The sequence below is a fragment of the Clinocottus analis genome, unplaced genomic scaffold (assembly GCF_023055335.1).
Source record: "Clinocottus analis isolate CAN_PGR_092001 unplaced genomic scaffold, fCliAna1.0.p SCAF_3, whole genome shotgun sequence".
In the NCBI taxonomy this organism is placed as follows: Eukaryota; Metazoa; Chordata; class Actinopteri; order Perciformes; family Cottidae; genus Clinocottus; species Clinocottus analis.
The window spans coordinates 24,191,539-24,217,243 of record NW_027176042.1 but is presented as its reverse complement, the minus strand read 5'-3'; the positions used below and the strand labels follow the sequence as shown (position 1 = coordinate 24,217,243).

The 25,705-nt window shown below is 41.7% G+C and overlaps 1 protein-coding gene across 2 annotated transcripts; it reads left to right on the top strand.

Annotated features, from left to right (window-relative positions):
- The first annotated feature begins 5,219 nt into the window (after positions 1-5,219).
- Positions 5,220-25,705, top strand: asip1 (agouti signaling protein 1). Of its 2 annotated transcripts, none has more exons than XM_068594782.1 (4): positions 5,220-5,573; positions 22,538-22,709; positions 23,008-23,057; positions 25,230-25,705. In XM_068594782.1, the coding sequence occupies exons 2-4, from the start codon at positions 22,544-22,546 to the stop codon at positions 25,392-25,394; spliced, it is 381 nt and encodes a 126-aa protein (XP_068450883.1). In that variant the 5' UTR covers positions 5,220-5,573; positions 22,538-22,543; the 3' UTR covers positions 25,395-25,705. The 2 variants fall into 2 exon arrangements, with proteins under 2 accessions (XP_068450883.1, XP_068450884.1); XM_068594783.1 differs by lacking the exon at positions 5,220-5,573 and adding an exon at positions 20,956-21,052.

Genomic DNA, 25,705 nt, shown 5'->3' with positions numbered 1-25,705 from the left:
AATTACATCGTAAAAGGAAATTAATCCCAGTGTTTCAACCAAAGGGCAGACGAACAGGTGCTTACGGAAAAGTGAGGCTCGAACACACGTTCAGTAACAACCACTCGGCCCTGTGGGCTTGGCAGGTGGCGGTAAAGGCCGGTGGTCGCATAATCCGCTCTACCGCTGTACTTCTGCGCGATACTTGTTGCAAACATTCATATTTGTTTGCCAAAATCAGGATGCACTTTGCCTCTGTTTGTTTGTCATTCAGAAAAAGGGGCCATTTTACAAATTCCTGGTTTCCGTTGGGACCTTCGGGCGTTTCAGTTTGCGCTAAGCTAAGTTTAGCCTCAAACTGAACCGCGACGAACACAGCATTTGCGACACGGTCGGTGGACTTGCGCTTTCTTTGTCCTTTTGTCGTTGATTACCGTGCGCTGCAGCGAGCGCAAGTATCGATGAAAAAACGGATGTTTTACAGCGTTTTTCTACTTTCACTCATGACGAGCCGTGAGAGGGGAAAAGAGGCTCGTGCACAGTGGTTTTACTGGGAATGGGATGACATTCCCAGCAAGATCACCGAAAATGCACGGCCCCTGGTAACCGGTCACCATCTCCATCCTCTATGACGGTGCTTCACAGGTATCACAGGTGGGCGATTTCTTCTTTTCATAACTTTTTTTTGTTTATTACATTTCATAAAACCATTTTTTAATCCTTTATTAATCCCACAGGGGAAATTATTCCCTGCATTTCACCGATCCACTCGCACATCTGCACTCGTTTTGTTTCGTTTGGCACAAGTTTAACGTTATTGTTACTATCATAAATTCAGTAGAAAACAGGTTATTTGCAGCCACATTCGGCAATTTGTTTGCCAAATATGGGTTATATTTTGCACTTTATTTGCAGTCTTCTGACAAAGTGATTGCACATGTTAGTTAGTTTTTGTCTGATGGAGCAATCCTGTTTACTTGAAAGGGATTTCAATTTTCTTTCTTCTATTATTTGCAAAATCACAGATGGAGGAGTCCCAAAAATATAATAATTCAATAAAATATCAGCATGGACCGTTTTGTTTGGTGTATTGATAAGTGCGTGGCACTGTCCATGGTGCTGAAGTAGCACACAGATTTGTCATAGTGACCTTTTCATTGATCACTAGAGTCTTTTCTTGAGTTGGTGACTGTTTACGATTAATTTCACAAACGACCTATTGCAAGTGCACGCAGCTTCATATTGAGATCCGGGCTGCGTGCAGCTTTATAAAGCTGAGGAATACGTCCAGTACACATATTTTTTTTTATCAGATAAACATCATAAACTGTGCTCCAACAATAGCAACACAAAGACGCTCAATATCACTGGATTTATTTATTTTGGCCACTTGAGGCCATCGCAGTTCTTGTTCCCTGGATTATGCGGCGACGGAAAATAAAATATTTCATGGTTTCTGTTTGCCAGCGGATGATGAATGTGTTCCCGTAGCAGCAGCATCTCTCTCTGTTCGCCGCTCAGAGATAAGCGACCGGAAAACCCGTCCGGCGAGCCATCATTCTCAGACTCGGCTGCTCCTCCGACCCTCGACTGTCAGACAGTCAGCAGACAGATGTGGACGCTCATACGACCCTAAATCAACCCCCCAGACATATTTCCCAGGATAATGGGTGCCGCGCCATTGTTCTGACAGACACTGGACAGTTTTCGGCAGAATTATGTCATCAAACCTTTACCGGTTGCCATATATATATATATATGTATATGTTGTTGTCCTATGGCGAAGGCGTGACCCGACCCGACTCGCTCAGGAGCGGCGCTGCGACGTCTACGTTGTTTATCCCGCGTTGCATAGTTCAGTTCATGTGGCACATGGCAGTAAATTGTATGCGGCTGTTCCTTCATGTTAGGGAGTGCAGATGTGGGACTTTTTGTGGTCGTTTGGCCACTTTGCCGGGATGTTTTACTGCCGCGTCCGATGTGATCGTTAATTATTTGTTTTACGACTTGTTTAATTACAAACGTATCTGTGTGTACGGGTCCAGCTTGTTGTGCTGCCGGCTCTCTGAGTGTTACTTCGGGAGTGCGGAGAGAAGCTGGAAATGCCCCCACATGGTTCGGTGCACTTTGGGGCCCGGCGTGTCACATCATTATCAAGCAAAGTTAAGGTGATTCTTGATCATTTTTGCTAAAAAAATACCGAATCGATTTCTGCTGACTGTACAGAAAACGTCCCATCCAGCAGACCGGGAGCGACGTCAGATTTCCTGTCCTTCCCGTGGACCCGATTCACATTCACTCTCCTCTTCGCTGCTGGTTTCGGTCGTCCTCAGTGGCGAGACGCTCCCGTTCGCCTGCCATTTGGCGCGGACGTTGGGATTTATCACAGCCCGGTCGGTTGGAAGCTGCTTCCTGCAGCTCCCGGAGATGGGATTGATGAGCGGGACTGTTAAACCCAAAACGATGAGGTAAAACACTCCGTAAAGCTGAAGGGGGAAGCCGTAAAAATTGGGTAATAATTCTCAGCGGATTGCCACTACCACCAACAAACATCACACCCAAAGTCATTTGATCCACTGTTGATATAAAAATGATTGATTGCTGCAGCTTTCGCAAAAAAAGATAACCCCCACCGCGTCAGCGTCAACACAGCCGTATAACCTAATGGCGATAGTAAAAATGTTACGGCCGGTGTTCTCTAGCGTCCCGAGTGAAGGTCAGAGGTCAGCTCCAACAGACGGATCCTCGCACTCGGCGGACTCCCCGAACTACAGAGCAAAGGTCAACCTTCCAGATCTCCTATTTTACGATCCAAGAAGTCATTGGTGGGGAGGTCAAGAGGTCGGAACAGGGATAGCGTTCCTCCCGTGCGTCTCGACCTTGAGACCTTGAGAATCTTGTTGAGGCAAAGCCGAGGATTCTGGGAACTGCGGATGTTCTCCTCCGTCGGTTATCCCTCTCGGTCAATGAGGTAGCTTTGAAAGACAAGAGGCAGATTCTTTTTTTTTTAGGGGGTGGGGGGCGACTTCAGGAGGATAAATCAGCCCGACAGTAGGTTTTATGTCTGTGTCACGTCTACCATCTGACATCTGGGGCTGCTTTCACACTGCACGCCCTTTATCTGTTTGTGGTTTCACAAGTGGACATGTGTGTTCCACAAGTGGACATAAATTATTTTAATCAGCAAAGTATTTGTGGAAGGACTTTAATACTGCAATTAGAAAAACGTAAGATCATACTTTACTCCAAAAAAAAGTCATAAGGAAAACCCGCTGAGATAATCTGAAGACTACACCGCGAGTCTGGATCTCACGAAAGCAGGGAAATGAAAAATAGACGTCCCGCTTCCTCAATTGTTTGCTTTTAATTTCGAGATTTATATCAGAAACCCCCGTACGGCGGTTTAGGTGGAGCGACCGAAGGCCACATGAGGAGTTTAATAGGACGATTCACCGGACAGGAAATGAAAGCCCACAAAAGATTTGTGAAAAAACATTAACACAACTTTAAAAAAAGTGTTTAGTCTCACGGATGAATTGATAAAGTACGAGCACACGACTGCGCGCCATCGGTCATCAGAAACCTCAGCCGTCAGAGCGGGATTTGAGCCTAAAGAGTCGTGTTGTGTTAAAAAATATTGTTCTTCCGTTTTGGGGTTCTCAGAGATTCCATCTATAAATACGATTAATGTTCATACGCTCCGCGTGTGAGGTCGGTGTTGACAGTCCTGTGTACGGTACTCTCCGCCCCTCGAGGCGGCAAATTGTTTCAAACATCTTGCTTCTTTTTTAGAAACACTCAAGAGTCGTTTAATCATCTGCGCTCGGAGACGCTTCGAGGGGCACGTTAAATAATTTGGTCGGTGAGTGCAACTAACGAGCCTTTGTGTTCCCCCGAGGGACCTGGAAGACTAACAGGGACCAGCAATCAGGTTTTCTGAGGCTGATTCCAATTAGCGATCCAGTCGGGGGCTGTCATTGACCTCTGAACCTTTCATTTGTTGCCGAGCCAGACCTGATGTACGTGTGTGTTCCTCATTTGGGCTACCTTCTGGCACACATTTCAGGCTAAACACCAGGTAATTGTGGACGGCTTGCGCAATTGGTGAGTGTGCGTGTGTGTGTCTGTGTGTGGTTGTAAACAATACACAAACCAATTTTCACAGCAGATCTGAAAAAGTCTGTTTTTCCAGCAAAGAGTTTACTGATGAACAGATTTGAAAGATCTCGTAGCAGCAGGTATAAATACATTTAATTTACTTTTTGTGTGTGTGTGTGTGTGCGTGTCCTTTTTTAATGACGTCAATCTTTTTATTTTAGCGCCATCTTCAGGTCAAAATTCCAATTTTTCCCCTTTTTGGCTTAATATTGGCATCGTCCTTACTGGTGCTTTGTGTCGGCTGTTATCTAGCAATATTAGCATAGCGTCATGCTAAGCTAAGAGAGTTGTTCAGGTATAAATACATTTAATTTACTTTTTTTGTGTGCGTCTCCCTTCTTTTTTAATGACCTCAATCTTTTAATTTTAGCGCCATGTTCAGGTTTAAATTCAAATGTTTTTTTTTGTCGGCTATTATCTAGCAATATTAGCATAGCGTCATGCTAAGCTAAGAGGGTGACAATGGCAAACAGCGTTTCCAGTGTTGTTCTAGTTTGTTTCCATGGATATATATATACATATATATATATATATATATATGTATACATAACCTCCATGTGTCTACAGACTCTGGCTGTTGTCTGTCCGCCCCTGTGTCATTGTTATCACCCCCAAGTGTGATCACACTGGGGTCGCATGCAACAACTGCTTAGAGTTAAGACTTGTGTTGTCTGGAATTGGGACCTGGCTTGCGTTGTGTGTCCATAACGGCGTCCTGGGAAATGTAGGAAATCCCCAGACAGAACCAGAACTGGTGTCAGAAGAAGGCAAGGCCGCTTTGTAGTCTGAAAATACCTCGAACATCACAGACGTGCTCTGATAGGCGAGAGGGAAGATTTTCCGCTGGAAGGCTGATGTCGGCCTCCGATATGCGGCGAGAGATAACACCGACCAGAAACAACACTTCACAGTAGGATCTGGTTCACATTTATCTCTCCATCTTCTGCAATATTTTTGACCTTTTTTCATCCCACCCCAAAGCCCACTGCTGGTCCCGCCTCCAGTACAAACCTCCCATTATGTCTTCATCATCAACAGCAGGGCAAGGTACTGCTACTTAAGGAGAGAGAGAGAGAGAGAAAGAAGAACAGGAGGAGAGGGGGGATAAACAGAGGGGTTTGGAGAAAGAAAACCTCAGAGAGAGAGAGAGAGAGAGAGAGAGAGAGAGAGAGAGAGAGAGAGAAACAAAACCCACCAAATTAGAAGTGAAGTGCGGGAAACGGGCGGGAGGACAGAAACAAAAGGAGAGCGGTGACTTGTGGACCAAAGGAGGCAGAAAAATAAAAGCACGAAAAAAAAGGGGTTGGGGGGTGGGGGGGCTGAGAGAAAGAGAGAGAGAGAAAGAGAAAGAGAGAGAGATAGAGAGAGCGGGCACACTATAGAAACGAGAGAAAGCGACAAACTGAGAGCTGACAGACCGACGGACCACGGCACAGGTAAGGCGAGCGGACATTTTGATCTTATCTTGTCATGTATGTCAACGCACGGCGAGGACGACGAGGCACGCGGCATGCACGAGGACGCACGAGGAGTTTAAAAAAAAAAACACTCTTTTTAAAAGTGCCTTAATATCCGATGTCGGAGAAAGTGGAAATCATCTTCTGTGAAGCGGTTGAAAAAGATCCTCAGCAATGTTTGGTGCCTGCCAGCTGCTTTCCAGAGGATTTCCACGGCTCACGGCCTGTAAAGTGCAGCGGCGGCACGTTACACGAGGTCCACAGGACGAAAAGGAACAAACGGATCACGGATGAGCATCAAACATTAGCGTGTTCTGTCGGGTCCCATCTTTAAAATGCGACTTTAAGAGGTTTTTAAAAAATTTTTTATGCCAGTTGAGAAAAAAAGCTGGAACGCGGTCGACGAGGTTGTAAATTCTTACTGAGAACCGTAACCGTTGACATAAACTCGTGCAGTAAATCCCGATGTAAATCCGCTTCTGCGCGTCTTCGCACGTTCACGACAAGGTGCGGGGGGGATAAAAAACAACTAAAAATCAGTTCCTGATTCAGTTTGAATCGACGCCGTCAGGGCTCCATCTATCGACGACGCCGTCTCTGGTATCGGCGATCTGGAGGAGCGCCGCCAGCAGCCTCCTCGGGATGGAAGAGATCAAAAGGCGGAAAAGGTTTGCACGCGTTAAAAGTTTTTTAAAAAGGAGGAACCTGCAGAGATGTTGTTGAACTGGAAAACTCCCTGGATTAATTTCTGCACTTTAAATGAAACCTGTCGTCAACGCACATAGCACAATTTATTGTATTATATTCAGTCTTTAATATTGTTTTAAAAGTGTACTTTTAATTCAACAAACGTGTTTTGATATTGGAAAAAAAAGGTTGTTTATGACCTCTGACCTCTGCAGCCAAAACAGAAAACCTGCATAAAAGTCAATAAAAAGTTGTTTTATTTGAACATTTACACTTAAAATAAATAAATCTAATCATATGTGTTTCATATCTAATACAAGAGTTTCTGATAAGATTGTGCAAACGTTTTTTTTTTAAAGTGCTCTTGAATATCGGTAAAACTAAATATATATTTTAATGCATTGAAAGTTATTCTGCACTCAAAAGATTATTCGCCATCTTGCTAACGACATTAAAAAGTGACAAGAAATGTATAAATCTATGTTAAAATGTAGATAAATGTGCATTAACATCAACACTCCAGCGCTATAATTTAGTGGATCTCTGCGTGCTTATTCTGGCTCTTGGATTAATAAAGAAAAACACTTCTCAGTTCAAACGGCGGCTAATATTTCAAAAGCATGAGTAATATGAGTAATGTAGGTAATTAGAGTAATATGCCCCTTCAGATAGTTCAGTTAAAATCTATTAGATACTAACGATTTGAATTGTGCTACGTTTAATTAATGATGTATGCATTTGCTGTGCATTGTTCTTATGGTCTTTATTATAAAATGATATATAACAGTTAAAGGATTTGGCCGCAAAACATCAGCATTATAACTGTAAACATATAATTTAATTCTAGCTCATAAGAATTAACTCTAATAGAGCGGTATTACAGACAAGGCTCAATTTAAGATAGTTTAAGTGTGTTAAACGGGGTATTTAATGGCGGTGTGTTGTCGGTGCCTGCGGCAACGTGATCGTGGTTATCGAGAGGAATGCTGGGAGGGGAAAAAAAGAAAACGGATCATTTCAATCAGCGACTTGATGGTTGATTAAACGTCTCTCAGAAACTCGACCTATGAATTTGACCCAAAAACGACAACATCCCTGCACACCGTTATTAGCCGCTTCTTCTAACGAAGAGGATCAGAAGATGATCTCCCTCTGACCTTTAAGCAACCACGTCCAGATGTGGAGCGCGCACTTCTTAGGAAGTAGTAGTGTGTGTACAGTAACACACACACACTCGCAGTGCACACACACTTTGCATCCTTTCGCCGGGACACTACTTTTCCTCCGGGGAATTTGTCTCTGGTGTAAAACGGAGCCTGTTTTCTGTCAAGATTATTATTATTATTATTATTATTATGGGACCATGTTTTAAAAAGTAGAGTATACTTATTGTGTGTGTGTGTGTGTGTGTAGGGGGTAAGTGTTTTTACCTCTCTTTTTTGCTTTTATCTTTTCATGGATATGATGCAATTTAAACAAAAATGCATCATTTCTATTAACGAAAAGTAAATAGAGCTCAAATAATGAATAATTGCAATAATGACTTGTTTTGTTTGATACATCCCAGAATGCTTTCCTCATGTGTCCGTATGTTTTTACGTGCGCTGGAGAAACCGGATTAATCCGACTAATCAGGTTATCGGCAACAAATTGCCGGCATGTGTTTTCCTGGTAACTGTGAAATCTGTGTGTAATAATTTGGGAATCATGCCTTATTTAATTTAGGGTTTTAGTAATACAAGACCCTGCTCCCTGACTTTGTGTGTGTGTGTGTGGGTCTGAATTGAATTTGTCGCCTTCTTTTTCTTCTTTGAAATGGATATCTAGTGTAACTGTTGGTCTCTGTATTTAAATAGTTTGCATACAAGTTCACTACAGTTACAGCGATATTATGTATTGAAAACATTTTTCTGCACACACACACACATGTACACACACGCACATGCACACACACACGCTAACACGTCCAAGGCTGATCAAAAACCCAGCAGGTAGCCGCATACGTGGCCCAAAAAAAAAAAAATCTGCTTTTTCTTTGGAGTAACGCACATGCAGAGCCGTGCGCTCACAACCGTTGAAAGTAGTGACGAACAAATGCACTGTTCCCTCTTGTTTGAGTGATAAAAAAAATACCGTGTCACGAACAAATGCACTATTCCCTCTTGTTTGAGTGATACATTTTTAAAAAAAATACCGTGTCACGAACAAATGCACTATTCCCTCTTGTTTGAGTGATAAAAAAAATACCGTGTCACGAACAAATGCACTATTCCCTCTTGTTTGAGTGATACATTTTTAAAAAAAATACCGTGTCACGAACAAATGCACTATTCCTTCTTGTTTGAGTGATAAAAAAAATACCGTGTCACAAACAAATGCACTATTCCTTCTTGTTTGAGTGATAAAAAAATAAAAAAAATACCGTGTCACGAACAAATGCACTATTCCCTCTTGTTTGAGTGATACATTTTTTAAAAAATACCGTGTCACGAACAAATGCACTATTCCCTCTTGTTTGAGTGATACATTTTTTAAAAAATACCGTGTCACGAACAAATGCACTATTCCTTCTTGTTTGAGTGATAAAAAAATAAAAAAAATACCGTGTCACGAACAAATGCACTATTCCCTCTTGTTTGAGTGATACATTTTTTTTACCGAGTCACGAACAAATTCACTATTCCCTCTTGTTTAAGGGATAAAAATAAAATAAAAAATACTGCGGCAAATTGTTTGACAAAATTATAGAGCACTTTATGAAAGTGCTCAAGGAAAAGTAGAGACTTTGGAAATGATTGGTCGAATACTTTGTTGTTTTCAGTCTTTTCATGCGATTTGATTCATTAATGTGAAACAGCAGCAACACATTTGTCACTCCAGTTACACTCGGTTCTGGATCTTTCTCTTTTTTTTGTGTGCCATTGTGGCTTTCAAGCGTTTCTTCTCTCACTCCAGAGACACTGGGACCGAAGAGAAAAATGTGATTTCTCATGACAACTCATTCAGTTATTTTCCTTTTTTCAAAATTGTGTCCAACTCAGACTCTCGCTGCGGAGCGCCATTTTCAAATCCAGATATGTGACAAATGTAATTATTAAAAATGTTTGTTACTTGCACATTTTCTTCACGTTGGACGGCGTGAAATTCAAAGTGACAGTATCAGGCATCGAGGTCTGGCTCTGTGCAACCGCACCGGCTACCGATCGCTTGAGCGCAACCACGTCGCCTGTTGAGCCTAATAAGCTCGACTGGCGACCTGATGCACAAACATATCCAATCCATAATTCATCGCTGGCTGCGGTGTGTGTCTGTGTGTGTGTGTGTGTGTGTGTGTGTGTGTGCACAAAAACAGGCCATCAATTAGTTTTGCTTAGAGGTTGTCAGCAGCGTGCCCGCCAAGACCAAGCAAAACATCAGCCAGCGTCCGGTCGTGTGTGAAAACCGTAACGTTCGCATCTGCGAGCAATTTATTCTGTCGGTGAGTAAAACGCTACAGAGGAAGATCGCTAGCTACGCTCCCGCGTCCCGCTTGTTAGCTAACGATCAAAGAGAAGCTCATGCTAACCGATACACGTTCAATTATTTACGACCTGCAAATACATTGTCGGTTGTTAAAAAAATGTATTTGCAATATTGAAGATATTGAATAGAACGTCTTATGAAAGTAAAGCTATTATTATTATAACTTCAATGGGATTACAAAGTAAACAATAGTGAGTACTTTGTAGTAGTGTTATTGCATCCTGAATTAAGATCCTAGGTGTTCAATATTTTCTTAATTTCTAGCTTTTTTATGTATTTTAAAATTCAGAAAACTGTGGGAAGCCAGAAGGAAAACCCCTCTGCCCCGCCTCCCCCAAATATTTTGCTGATTGGAATAATTTATGTGTACCTGTGAAAGCCCAGCAGATGAAAGGGCGGCGCAGTGGAGCAGCCCCAGATGTCCGATGATAGACGTGACACAGACGTAAAAAAAACAAAAAAAAAACACCTTCAGGCTGATTTATCCTCGTGAAGTCGTCCCCGCAAATCTGCCAGAAGTCTCTCGTCTTTCCCTCTCAAGCCGCCTCGCGGGCAGATATCGTGCTCGGACTCCTGGGTCTGATCTTCTCCGGTCCATCTCACCAAGAAAAAGAAGAAAAAATAGAGAAGATCGCACACGTTGACTTTGTTATGCTCGGCGATTTAGTATTTAGTTTATTTATTGTTTTTAATGTTAACAGGGAGCGTTAGATTATTAAATGAGTAGGAGAAACAAACAATCTGTCTTGCAACATAAAAAAACAAAAAACATTAATTTACACTTTGATAATAAATACTAAAGATATTAAACATCAATAAAACGTTAATGAAACGCGCTTCATCATGTTCGTACACCATTTTACCTTTAATTTAAACTCTTAGCGCTGGACATTAATTACACTATTAACACAGCATGCTAATAAAAGCTTCATACTAATAAAAACCTTTTGAAGTATACACACATGATTACTATAATTATAAAGGCCAAGGTAAACACTAAATACACCCTAAATTGCAAATTGAATTACTAAGAGAAACTATATATGTGTATATATATATATGTGTATATATATATGTGTGTATATATATATATGTGTGTGTATATATATATATATAGATATATATATATCTATATATATATATATGTATATATACACATAATTTATAGAAATCCAAAATAATAGTTATTAAATAACAATAGTTATATAAAACAATATTTAGAGCATTTTAGAAAAAATATATTTGTTTAATTTGTTTTTACAATATTTCACAAAAACTCTATCTTTGATGAGCCGACTTCAACCACAACACTCGTCGACTACATTATAAAGATCACAGTGTGGAGAAATTTAAACTCTTTCACAGTTTCCTGGTTGTAAATTGTAAATTTTCGGAGGCGTCATCGTCCGCCAGAGAGAATAAATAACTGAGCCAGACGCTCCCGGTGTCCGCAACGCTTCAGAAGTTATTCTTCTACATTCATGCATGCTCTTACAAATATATTATTCAGCTCCATCAACCAATATTTGTACAAAATCAAATAAACATTTTTGTTGAGATTATGCACAGAGAGAAAGAGAGAGAGAGAAAGAGAGAGAGCACCCAGGCTACACCTCTTTTCAGCTTTTCACGTGTTTTACTGTGGTTTTGGTTTTACTGCACATTTTACTGTTTGATTGAGTCTCACCGTTCTCATTTGTTTGTTTTCCAGCAGCAGTAAACAGCTGTTTACAAGTGCAAACAAAAACAAACACCTGGATCTCGACAGTGGAACATTTTGCATTGTGTTTTATTATCTTTAATCTTTAAGTTACAAAGAGACATTTTCAACATTTAAAATTTTTTGGAGGTGTGATTTTTTTTAGATTTCTAAAACTGCGTCGTCGCTGGAATTCATTTGAACTCGTCGTAAATCAGCGGAGCAGATGCCGTCCTCCATGACGAGGCAAGAAACAAAAGTTTTTCAAACTTCTTTTCAAAGACCACAGGGGTTGAGCGTTTGATGCTAAAAGTCGAGTTTTACTCTCTCGGCGCCCGATAGCGCGCGGCGGAGGACGGTTAACCAGGCCGGCTGCAGGCAGATGTGCGGTGGAGCCCAGACCTGAATTATTTAGTTCTGCAAGTCAGAAAAACCACAAATGTGACCACGAGAAAAAACCTGAACCTCGACAGGGGAAAAAAAACAAACTCCTGTGAGTTTGTATTTTTCAGTTTTGGGGTGTCTTTTAACATCAATGAGTGATTTTATTCATTTTATGTGTCTCTTATTTATGTATTTATGTATACGTGTGCATATACATATATCAATATACACGCAGACACAAACACACACACACATACATATATATATATATATATATATATACAATGAATATATTTCACTTCAGTTTTGTTGTTTTTGCGGTTTAAACTGATTATTTTCTTTATTCATTTTATTTTAATCTTTTACTTTTATTTTAGCATGTATATATGTATAATATAACGATAAATATAAACGTAAAAACAGTCTGACGGGACAAAATAAGGGACGCCCCGTTCCCCTTCCATCCCAAAATAACTGTATGGTAAAATAAGTGGTTTTAGTAAAGGAACTGACTGACTAATCTTGTTTGAGCTTTGATCTTCTTCATTGTGTAAAATGAATCGTTTTTAAAAAACTATACAATATTATATATTATAAATACAGTTTAAATGGTTTTGGTCTCGATAGAGTTCTGTTTCTGATTATAAATATGCTAATTCTTACTCCGCTTTGTTCAGTAAGAGGCTTATTTTCATTGTTATGATCAGAACGTCAAACTTGTCGCGTGAAATATTGCAGGTTGCCGTCTGTTTTCCTGCTGTTTCTCATTTTTGAAAGCAGAAAAAAAAATGGACAAAGGGGAATATTATCATTATGCCGGTGTGTGTGTGTGTGTGTGTGTAGCCAGCAGCTTCTGCAAAAGAGCACATCAATTTTAAAAAGTGAACCCTGTGTGGTTATTTGCACCACAGTACACAGGAGGATTCTTGGATAACTTTCCTCCCAAATGTAAGTCAGATGTTTATGTTATGTTGACGTTTGCCAGAAAAAAGAAAAGAAAATTAAATTTAAAAAAAAGTTCTGTAATAAAAATGAATTACTTGCGTATTTACCTTCTTATAAGTGATGTTCTACAACTCATATGCATGTTAAAATAGTATTATTATTAGTGTGTAAATATTATAGAATTGCTGCACCAGCATGAAAATTTCCCGCTCTTTTTTTTTTTTGCGGGGTTTCCGTTTCAGCGAGTTTCTCAAGCGAGGGTTAAAAAGCACAGAGGTTTGTCGTGAAGACCGTAAAGCCCTCTGAGGCCATTTGTGATTTGTTCTATTGGGCTTTTCATAAATAAAAATGGTCTGGACTGGACTTTAAACTGGTAACACCTGTTTGTTTCTTCCGCTGTCGAGGGTCCGTGTTCGCCCACTTTTCTTCCCTGTAATCTAATGAAAAGTGCCCCTAATCTAATCAGAGTATGCATCCGTTAACGCGCAGCTGAAATCCCTTTTGCCTTTTTAAATTGACAGCCTATAATCAGGGATAATGGTTTCCAGTTTACAACGCTTTTTAGAAGATTTACAGTGTGAGGAACAAGAAGTACAACGACATCTCTCCACTTTGAAACCGCGCACAAAATAAATGAGTTTTAAAAAAGCATGTTCTTAATTAAAGAACATGCTTTTTTAAAATCTCATTTTATTTGTAAAATTACCAAAATCAACTTTTTTTGTAGGTCTGGTGTTTAAATACGTTTTAGACTTTCCATTTACACACACACCTAGTTTCCTGTCTGTGTGTGTTTTAATCAGTAGATACCTCTTTTATAGCTGCTTTTCAAATGTACAATTACTTATTGCGCAATTGAAGTATATTGAAATACATTAAGTTTTAATTTAGTTTTTATCTTTGCTGTACAATTAAAATCCCCCAAAAATAATTCTTTCACAAATAATGACTCGTAATGAATCCTAATGTTTAAATCGTCACATTATTCTAGAGAGAGAACTGAAAATAAATGTACTAAAATAAAATGTCACTTGGGACATTAAAAAAAAATAGACAAATAAATAATATCTGACCGGCGTTGATTACGATCATCCAGTCGAAAATAATTCTACTTAATTTGTAGTTATTTGTAATTATTAAAAGGCATCGAAGAGTCACTAAAGACGCAGCAATAACATTGAACCCCCACAAACAGAAAGGACTATTGTATACTAAAACAATAGCTGATGTTTCGTCATATATTTATTTGATATATATATATATATATATATACACCGTCAAAAAGGCAAAGAAGCTCCAACATTGGATGTTCGCCAACCTTTTATTGTGCCTGTTTTACATGAAGATTAAATAACTGTAAACAAACCAAACTATACAATTAAATTAACAATTTCTTATTTTCTTTGGTGTACAGTGATAAATGCTTGGTAAGGGGTTGATGTCGTCCAATTTCTAGTCTCTACTTAATTATGTGACGAGACGGCGCAATGTAGCATGTGGCTATTTGAAATATAGCATGTGGCTATTTGAAATATAGCATGTCGCTAGTGTGTCCCAGTTCAGTTTACCTTCTCTCCTGCCCACTTTCGCTCTCTCTCTCTCTTTCTCACCTCATCAGCTCCATCACTCACCTGCTAACTGCTGCACCTACTCTATCAGTATTTAAGCTTCACACACACACACACACACACACACACACACACACACTTACTCACTGCCAGATCGTTCTCCGTGTTAAGCCAAGCCATTTGGACTTCTCCACCTTGCACTCTGGGGAAAATCATTTTGTGGTTAGTCCCACCAGTGGAAAAAAAAAAACACGAAGGGGGAACTTTAGGCAACTGTTTGGTGATGAAAAAGAATGATTTATGTTCTGAAAAATATCTTTAAAATATGCTTCTAAACTGTATGTTACTGTGTACTTCTTCTACAGAGGAAAACATTGTAGGACTACATGTTGATGGTTACTGGCAAAATATCACAATTAAAATATAATGCATAATCATTCATTAAACTATCCGACATCACAGATATGAAGCAAAGTGCTGATGTCTCAGTTCCACTTTTTACTTAAAGTTTTGATTTGATTGCAATAATTTTACAGGAGGGTATTAATGAGGCTTACTACTTAACATCAACCTTCCCAGTTAAGGAAAGTAATGCAAGATGGTGTTTGTCCAGGGTCCTAAATCAATAAATCTGCCTCTTAAGAAAATGAAGAAGAAAAAAACTCCATAATTGTTGTCACTCCCGATCGAAAAAAACTGTGAAATAGAACTTGCAAAAGGGCATTTCCAAATAGGCGTATCAGTCACTTGATTTAACGTGTTTTTTTTGGCTAATGTTAACGTAAGCTCCTATATGTCACTGTTCACTAATGTACCGTTAGCTAACGGTAACGTAAGTTCCTATACGTTACCGTTAGCTAACTTACCTATACGTTAACGTTAGTTAACGGTAACGTAAGTTCCTATAAAGCCCGCCGTTATCCGTAGCTTGTATATTAAAAATATATATATATATATATATATAAATAAATAAAACGTATAGGAACTTACATTACCGTTAGCTAACGGTAACGTACGTTCCTATACGTTTTAGCTAACGTACCTATACGTTACCGTTAGCTAACTTACCTATACGTTAACGTTAGTTAACGGTAACGTAAGTTCCTATAAAGCCCGCCGTTATCCGTAGCTTGTATATTAAATATATATATATATATATATATATATAAAAATAAATAAAACGTATAGGAACTTACATTACCGTTAGCTAACGGTAACGTAAGTTCCTATACGTTTTAGCTAACATACCTATACATTACCGTTAGCTAACGGTAACATAAGTTCCTATACGTTACTTTTAGCTAACGTACCTACACGTTACTTTTAGCTAACGTACTTATACGTTATCATTAGCTAACGTACCTCTACGTTACTTTTAGCTAACGTACTTATACATTACCGTTAGCTAACGGTAACGTAAGTTCCTATAAAGCCTGCATTTATCCGTAGCTCGTATATTCAAACAACAATGACATATCGTTTCTAAATTGCAACAAATGTGATAAAAGCATCCCCTACCTTTGTTCCCTTTCCAGGTTTTACGCAACGCAAGTCGAGCGCTTAATTCAAAGCAACTGGACTCAGTCAGTTTGCTCTGGCGGTCATTTCGGTTTCAAATCGAGGAAGCCTCTTTGAAAGCCAAGGTATCCAGTGACTTGGCCATGAGAGAAGACGATACGTACACGAAATCCCATATTCATACGGAGCGCTGGAACACTGCGTCGGAGGGCCCGGGCCCCGGCTCATTCCTGTGATCGTTGCTCAGCGGTGCGTGAAGCCAACGCGGCTCGATAGCCGGTTACAGAGCACGGCACAGAACTGTGTATATATATACACGACCGGATGATCCGCCGCCAAGCCGCTGTCTCTGGCTCGTCCTCGAGCCATCAATCTGTCACATTAATTCAGCATTAATCATCTCCGTCCGTCTACGTCTCATCGTCCCTGAGTTTTGTTACGCGTTCGAGGAGGCTATTTGGAAGCGAATGATGAAAATGTCAGCTGGACGAAAATGACAAAGTTTAATCGCTTTAAGTTACGGGTTCCACTTGTGTCACATTAAAGGGTTTCCAGTATGAAGCTACGCGCTGATTTATTATTATTATATACGTTGGGAATGTTTTTCCAGCTCCGTTGACATTAGTATAATACTACTTTTGAGTCTTGCAGCGCTTTTCTGAAAACTCAAAGACGCTTGATACTCAAAGACACTTATGTCATGAAATTGCATATGTGTTGCGCTCATGGTTTTGACTTTTCATTACATTTAAATCACTAAGTTATGTTCGGTTATTTCATTAAAGGTCCAAAGATGCATTGATAAATAACCTTACTTCAACACGTAGTTAGGGCCCGACTTTGTATTGAAATATAGTCGCGTGAATGCTGTTGAAATCAAAAATTATGTGGTTTAAGGTTTCTTCTGAGAAAACTGTAATGCCAATTTTTCTGCGTCCCTGAACTGTTTTACAGTCTGTGCCTCATATCTGGACAGCAAAGCACCTCGACCATACATTTCATATTTTGGCCCTCACATCTGCACATGTTTTTGTTGCTTGTTAACTTCCCCTGTCATTGTTTCACCTCTTTAAATCATCCCGCTTTGAAAAGGATCAATGCACTAAAGGGTGGTTTTCCAAAACCTCATGAAAAACAGCCACTCTGATCCCGTGTTGACGCTTTAAAGTCGAAACAGACGGCCGAGGCAGGAGATGCATGAAGGTGGTTCGAGGTGCTGTTTAACATATACAATGTGTTTGACATTCTTGCTCGATGCTTTCAAAGCGACTGCTTAATGCGTAGAAATCGGGTTTTAAAAAAAAAACAACAACAGTTAAACCCCAGGTGGCGGTCGAGAGTTTTGTTGTTGTTTCCCGCGTCCACGAAGAAGAGTGACTGTGGTCAGCTTAGAGTCATGTCTGTTAACGATTGCTCCCAAAGCTGTCATGGATGAAACATGAACCGTCGCGTGTCCTCCCCCCCGATGGCAGAACGAGTAGGATTTGTCTGTCGCGGTTTTGCAAACACAACGTTCAAAGTTAGCCGCTCGCCCTCAGCTCAACGACACCACGCCCCCCCCTCCACCTGACCGGGGTTACGGGAGGTCAAACCCGCCTTTGTCCCCGTTTGGGAACGAGCTTTGATGTTTTTTCATCTTTTTTTGGGGGGCGACGTGTCTGACATTTATGTAGCTTCCTGTTGGCTCGCGATATGAGAGCAACGTCTGAGAGCGACGCCAAGAAGCCACCCGAACGAGGTGCAATATGCAAAGAATACAACCGGAGAGGACTGCATGGTCTCCGCCAATACAGACACACACTTGTTGAGGAAGATTATCTTTGGCTATTTGGATAATCTATAAAATGATTGGCTTTGGACTAGGTGTGAAATTAGAGTTGACTTTAACTCATCGCTATATATATATATGCAGTATTCATCTATGGAATCTGACAGATAAAACCAATAACATGTTTGTGTGAGTCCTGGATTATAATACGACAAACTATTTGTGTCACTTTTCTTCGTTTTACATGATTAGAAAGTTATCATTTACGAAAATGAGAAGAAAAAAAAAAATGTAAATAATGTGGAGAAGAAATACTTTGACGTTTCGCTTTGTTTGTTGTTCCTTTCGAGAATTTAAATCTTTAAATACTCCTTGCATGTTCAGTGTGTTGTTAAATGAGGCATCAATGCCACAGTATTATTTGTGAATGTTGACAAAAGTAACAAAATAACAGCAATTTGTTGTGTTTTTCAATCAGAAGAAAATTACAGCTAAATCAGTTTACGAGCACCATGCAAAGAGTTAACAAAACCGCTTTGAAAAGGCAGCAAAAAAACCTAAAGAGTTGTACTGGACACAAACACATCGACACTGAAACAATTCATACAAATATTTAAAAAAAAACCTGAGTGACACTCGCCACTCAGAGATCGCAGACGATGGTGCATTCAAGTGCTCCTCGGATTGTCACCCTTTTTAGAGTTGGAACGTTGTTCTTCAGGAGGTTTATTCATAATGTGGAAACAACGTAAACGATACGAAGAAGATGGACAACATTGTTCCGACTAGAATGGCGTTCCACGAATTATCGCAGTCGTTAACTAAGTTTTGCAATTTTATTTTTGAAACGACCATTCATATCTCGCAATCTAAATGGGATTGAAACATACCGTAATGCCGAGCATGCTTGTGATTGGGGGAAATATTACCAATATAATAGAGCAAAGACCATTTTGGTCACTTTACAAAAGTGAAGTCTGAATCTAATGATTCCCTTTTTAAAAAATGGGGAAAAAGAGAAAAGAAAACTGCATTATTTATTCCCAATTTTAATGATTGTGAAAGTAATTTCATGCCCGAAAGAAGCCAAACGCAACGTCTAAGCATTGTTATTATTAACATGACTCTTTTCATAATTGAATTGTCCTTACACCATATTCATGTTTTCCTTTTTTCAGAGCAAGTCAGCAATACAAACATCTGATTCATACACAAAATGTGTCTGTGTGTGTTTATGTGTTGGTTTGCTGAATCAGAAGTGAAATGAAAAGTGTGATAATCCATTTTTTGGCAAAAAAGTGAATTTTCAGAGCAAATTTTTGATTAAAAACCTGCTAAAAACAGACTTACCGCAACTGAAAGAGCGCTGTCTCATGTTTGACATGCCTCTGATTGCAACACCCTTAAATTCCTTCAGGATTAAATTCCCTTTACGGGGGAGGTGTTTATATTACTTTGCCCTCTCGTAATATAAACCTAATGAAACACGAGGACCGCAGCCAACAGGCCGGGGAACCAAATTGAATTAAATGCCGTCTGCGAGCAGAGGAGTAAACAAGAGACGAGATTTAACAACTGAACGCTCAATGAAGTTAAGCACTTACAATAAATGACGACGCAAGTCTGCATGGGAGCTGCTGAGAGACGAAGCCACTGGAGGCCGTCTGCTGTTCCAGCAGCAGCTCAAAGCAGTCTTCTTCCGGCGGTGCCGTTCTGCTGCGGTAAGCTGCAGCTTTGACATTTGTGGCCAATTGACGCTATACCGTTAGCTGTGTATGTTTTGGCACTAAAGGGCGACGCTGTAACACATCTGCACCGCAGAGATAATATTCTGCTGAAATATTTGACCCCGACCGAGAACAGAAACTCATGAATCAAGAGTACAAACACAAACTGGCGTGACAGAAACCCCGTGCAGTGCTCGTCGAGGGAGTGGCCGTTCAAAGCTCGTTGACTCCAGGAAAGTGAAGAAGAGTTGGGTTTGAAACGTCAGTCTAGCCAGCATCTCGGCGTAAAAATCAACTGCAGTTATCAAGCCTCGGTAAAAATGATCAGATGGACGCGACTTGTATGGATGGATGCGGCAGAATCAAGGACAAATCATGTTTTGTTATTGCGGCGGCATCGGGCAAAATTGCAACGACATTAAAAAATTTAAGTTCCACAAAGTATTCAGAAATGTTTTGGCACATTAACTCTGTTTAGAAACTCTGAAATCGTGCAGCCATTGAAGAAACTAAGACGTTCATAACTTTAATCAGCAACATATCTGATTAACGGTGTTCGTGTTCCAGATTCACCTTTTTTTTTAAAACCGTATTGAACCCAACGTTCACTTTGTCAACAATGTTCTCATTTAAAAAAAAGACAAACGTATGAAAAAATGTTTATACGTACCCGAAAATTGTAAGACGAGTCGCAAGAAGCACAACTTGACGCACGTATCAATCTGCAATGTGTCAGTGGAGCAAAGCGACAACGTGAGAAAAAAATAACAATTTACATAAATAAATAAACAATAAAAGCCACGATCATCTTCCACAAACTATCAGAGTTCCTGAATCTTTGGCCAGTTTTAAGAGATTTCTGAAAAACTATATTTATAAGCATAATAACTTCTTGATCTCCTCTATTGTTGTTAATTATTTTGATCCATCTCATTTTTCTGTGTTTAATATGACCCTTTTTTTTTTACCTAATTCTTTAATACTTTTGTATGAAAGTAAAAAATAATGTCCAACACATGTGATACAGTTCAATAGAATAAGTGCTGAAATATGTTGTTTGCATGTTGACGTCTCTTGTTTACGTTGATGCAAAAAGACTTCTGTTTTTTATTAGCCGAATCTCTATTTTTACCTGCTGTTTTTCAGCAGCTCGGTTATTTGCATTTGCATGTTATTTACAGCGAGGACATCAACAAAACCCACCTGGCTTTAATCAAGCGGGTTTCGCGGTTGGCAAAACATGTTTGAGCGATTCGAAAAGCAGCAGAAGTACCGTTAGCTCAGTAGACGCTCAGCCAGTAACCGAACATTACGATGATGGAACGGCTTCAAATGGGTACGATGTCAGACAAACTTTGTTATCTATGAAGACGTTATGAGGAGGCTCGTGAAAAATATCCAATAATTGTTGAGGCATTTCAGTCTGGAGCAACTTGGTGGACCGACAGCTGATCATTCTGAAGTTTTTTTCGCCGTGTGTAGTGGCCAAATCTATTACTGAGAACAAAGAAATACATTTCGTGCTGTTTTTAGTCCGTGGAAACTTTTGTGTTCTTGAACAACCCATGTTTTTGGGGTCGATCGTAGTTCTTAGAACACAATTTTGAGGGTTTAAGAACTCCTCCAACGCGAGAGGAACGGTGAGTGACGCAAGTATTCGGTGAACGTTGTGCCAACCGGCATTCTTTCAAACAACATGAGACACAAACAACAGCTCGCACCGAAATAAGTAGAAGGAAACGACAACGAATCGACCGACAGGGGAAGAAGTCTGAAAGTTACCTCGTTCATGAGCAAACGCCCGCCGAGCCAAAGATTCAGGAATGTCTCTGTTCCGGAATGTCAAGAGTTCCAGGTTGCAGAATGTGAGGATTCCGGAATGTCATGTTTCCGGGGTTCCAGAATTTCCGGGTTCCGGAATTTCAGGGTCCCGGGTTCTAGAATTTCCGGGTTCCGGAATGTCAGGTTTCTGGGTTCTAGAATCTTCAGATTCCGGAATGTCAGGTTTCTGGGTTCTAAAATGTCAAGGTTTCAGGGTAGAGTTTCACAATTTTCGGGTTCAAGAATGTCAGGGTTCAAGGTTTCAGAATGTCAGGGTTCAAGGTTTCAGAACGGCAGAGTTCAAGGTTTCAGAACGTCAAGGTTCAAGGTTTCAGAACGTCAAGGTTCAAGGTTTCAGAACGTCAGGGTTCAAGGTTTCAGAACGTCAGGGTTCAAGGTTTCAGAATGTCTGGGTTCAAGGTTTCAGAACGTCAAGGTTCAAGGTTTCAGAATGTCAGGGTTCAAGGTTTCAGAATGTCAGGGTTTAAGGTTTCAGGGTTTCAGAACGTCAGGGTTCAAGGTTTCAAGGTTTCAGAACGTCAGGGTTCAAGGTTTCAGAACGTCAGGGTTCAAGGTTTCAGAATGTCAGGGTTCAAGGTTTCAGAACGTCAGGTTTCAAGGTTTCAGAACGTCAGGGTTCAAGGTTTCAGAACGTCAGGGTTCAAGGTTTCAAGGTTTCAGAACGGCAGGGTTCAAGGTTTCAGAACGGCAGGGTTCAAGGTTTCAGAACGTCAGGGTTCAAGGTTTCAGAACGGCAAGGTTCAAGGTTTCAGAAGGTCAGGGTTCAAGGTTTCAGAACGTCAGGGTTCAAGGTTTCAGAACGTCAGGGTTCAAGGTTTCAGAACGTCAGGGTTCAAGGTTTCAGAACGTCAGGGTTTAAGGTTTCAAGGTTTCAGAACGTCAGGGTTCAAGGTTTCAAGGTTTCAGAACGTCAGGGTTCAAGGTTTCAGAACGTCAGGGTTCAAGGTTTCAAGGTTTCAGAACGTCAGGGTTCAAGGTTTCAAGGTTTCAGAACGTCAGGGTTCAAGGTTTCAGAACGTCAGGGTTCAAGGTTTCAGAACGTCAGGGTTCAAGGTTTCAAGGTTTCAGAACGTCAGGGTTCCAGAATGTGAGTGACAGCTGCTCAGCGAGCAAACCAGCGGCACAAAGTCTAACACAGTCACCACAAAGCGAACCCCACTGAGCGTCTTGTGTGTGCATGAATGTGTCGACGTAATTGTCTAATTTCCCAGCTGGAGATGTGTTTGAAAATCCAGCAAGCAACCATTCGTTCTCAGTGTCTGTCCTTGTGGCTTCTGTTCCAGGAAAAGATGCACTCCGTCATGATGCTCGGCTGCTTTGTCTTCGCGACGACGGAGTACTTCCTGGCCTCCGCCCACATGATCCCCGAGGAGCGGCTCTCCACCAATAGGGCCGTCATATCTAACGCTCTGTCCCAAAGCCTTTACAAAGGCCCGCCTCCTGTTGTTATTGTAGGTAAGTTTGAACTTGAGTGTTTTAACCTTATTTGTTAAGTCACTGTCCAAACCAAGTTTTTATACTATACTGGGAGTACTGGTGTTTGTTGGTGGGACACCAATGTACAAGGCGACAAAAACTCACAAACAGATGTAAAGGTTGACCAGTAGAAAGTGATATGATGTGACAGTATATTTCCGCATCAGGGTGATGAAAAGTGAATGATCTTTATTGATTTAGTACCAGTTATTCTCCAATATGCTGGTGATGCAATTCTTTTTTTTCATCTTTTATTTTTTTACATGTTCTCCACCAGAGTTGCCAAAATCCGGGAAGAAGAACAAGAAAACAAAGAAGCAAAAAAAGGTAACACAAAGTGAAACCTGTTTCACGGTGTGGGGACGACAGCTGGTGGATATTTATTGGAATAAAAAGCTATTAGGTGAACTTTTTGAGCAGAGATCATCTCGTCTAACGTCCTGGATGAGTCTCATATTCTCAGTCGGTTCTTTCTGAACTTTCATCCTTCATATTGTTCTGTTGTCACACAGGGAAGTTATTATTATGATTCCATCTTTATCTTAGCTTTCTAATCCAACAATATTACATTTATTGTGACTGTCTCCCCCTCTCCGTCTCTCTCTTCCTCACTTCCTCACCCTCTATCGCTCTCTACCTCCCTCTATGTCCCTCTCTGTCTCTGCCTCTCTCTCCCTCACTCCTTTCTTTGCTCTCCCTGTCTCTCTCCCTCCCTCGCTCTTTCTCTGTCTCTCCCTCTTTTGCTCTCTGTCTCTACCTCCCTCTTTGTCTCTCTTTATCTTGCTTTCTCTCTCTCCCTCCCTCTCTCTCTGCCTCTCTACCTCCCTCCTCTGACCTATCTGTCTCTCTCCCTCTCTCCTCTACCTCCATTTCTTTCTCTCTCTACCTCGCTCTCTCCCTCACTCCCTCCTTTGCCCTCCCTGTCTCCCTCTCTTTTTCTGCCTCTCTCCTTCCCTCTCTCTCCCTCCCTATCTCTCTACCTCCCTCCATTTCTTTCTCTCACTACCTCACTCTCCCTCACTCCCTCCTTTGCCCTCCCTGTCTCCCTCTCTTTCTCTGCATCTCTCTCTCCCTCCTCTGCCCTCCTTCCATCCCTCTTTCTCTGTCTCTCTTTATCTTGCTCTTTCTCTCTCTATCCCTCTCCTCTACCTCCCTCCATTTCTTTCTCTCTCTACCTCGCTCTCTCCCTCCATCCCTCTCTCTACCTCCCTCTTTCTCTGTCTCTCTTTACCTTGCTCTTTCTCTCTCTCCCTCCCTCTCTCTCTCCCTCTCTCTTCTACCTCCATTTCTTTCTCTCTTTACCTCGCTCTCTCCCTCACTCCCTCCTTTGCCCTCCCTGTCTCCCTCTCTCTTTCTCTGCCTCTCTCTCTCCCTCTTCTGCCCTCCCTCCCTCTCTCTACCTTCCTCTCTCCTCTGCCCTCCCTCCCTCTCTCTACCTTCCTCTGTCCCCTGCCCTCCCTCCCTCTTTCTCTGTCTCTCTTTACCTTGCTCTTTCTCTCTCTCCCTCCCTCTCTCTCTCCTCTACCTCCATTTCTTTCTCTCTTTACCTCGCTCTCTCCCTCACTCCCTCCTTTGCCCTCCCTGTCTCCCTCTCTCTTTCTCTGCCTCTCTCTCTCCCTCTTCTGCCCTCCCTCCCTCTCTCTACCTTCCTCTCTCCTCTGCCCTCCCTCCCTCTCTCTACCTTCCTCTGTCCCCTGCCCTCCCTCCCTCTTTCTCTGTCTCTCTTTACCTTGCTCTTTCTCTCTCTCCCTCCCTCTCTCTCTCCTCTACCTCCATTTCTTTCTCTCTTTACCTCGCTCTCTCCCTCACTCCCTCCTTTGCCCTCCCTGTCTCCCTCTCTCTTTCTCTGCCTCTCTCTCTCCCTCTTCTGCCCTCCCTCCCTCTCTCTACCTTCCTCTCTCCTCTGCCCTCCCTCCCTCTCTCTACCTTCCTCTGTCCCCTGCCCTCCCTCCCTCTTTCTCTGTCTCTCTTTATCTTGCTCTTTCTCGCTCTCTCCCTCACTCCCTCCTTTGCCCTCCCTGTCTCCCTCTCTCTTTCTCTGCCTCTCTCCCTCCCTCTTCTGCCCTCCCTCCCTCTCTCTACCTTCCTCTCTCCTCTGCCCTCCCTCCCTCTCTCTACCTTCCTCTCTCCTCTGCCCTCCCTCCCTCTACCTCCCTCTTTCTCTGTCTCTCTTTATCTTGCTCTTTCTCGCTCTCTCCCTCACTACCACCTTGGCCCTCCCTGTCTCCCTCTCTCTTTCTCTGCCTCTCTCTCTCCCTCTTCTGCCCTCCCGCCCTCTCTCTACCTTCCTCTCTCCCCTGCCCTCCCTCCCTCTACCTCCCTCTTTCTCTGTCTCTCTTTATCTTGCTCTTTCTCGGTCTCTCCCTCACTCCCTCCTTTGCCCTCCCTGTCTCCCTCTCTCTTTCTCTGCCTCTCTCCCTCCCTCTTCTGCCCTACCTCCCTCTCTCCTCTGCCCTCCATGTCTCTCTCTTTCTCTCTCCCCCCCCCCCCCTCCATCAGAACAAGTTCGGGGTGAAGAAGCGTCCTCCTCCTCCCGCTAACTGCATCCCGTTGTGGGGAAGCTGTAAATCTCAGAGCAACGTGTGCTGCGACTTCTGTGCTTTCTGCCAGTGTCGGCTCTTCAGGACGGTGTGTTTCTGCCGGATGGGAAACCCTCGCTGCTGAGCCGAGCCGGCGGCCGCGGTCCGCGGTCCGGCGGCGCCTCTGGAGGCGAACACTGTTCCAGGTCAACCGCTTCCGGTCCTTGATTTCTAACTTTGCCTGAAACTCCCTATGCATGAAAGCACTTTATTACCGAGGACCGACCCCACGGCGAGCTTCCCCACAACCTTTCAGGGCGAAGGCCAGCTGCTTATACGACTCACAGTTATGTTGTTTTTTTTGTTGTATTTTACTTGGAGCATTTAGCACGCATTTATTGAATATTTGCTCGACAAATTTGTCTTACATTGCTTTATTTTTACACGGAAATAAAT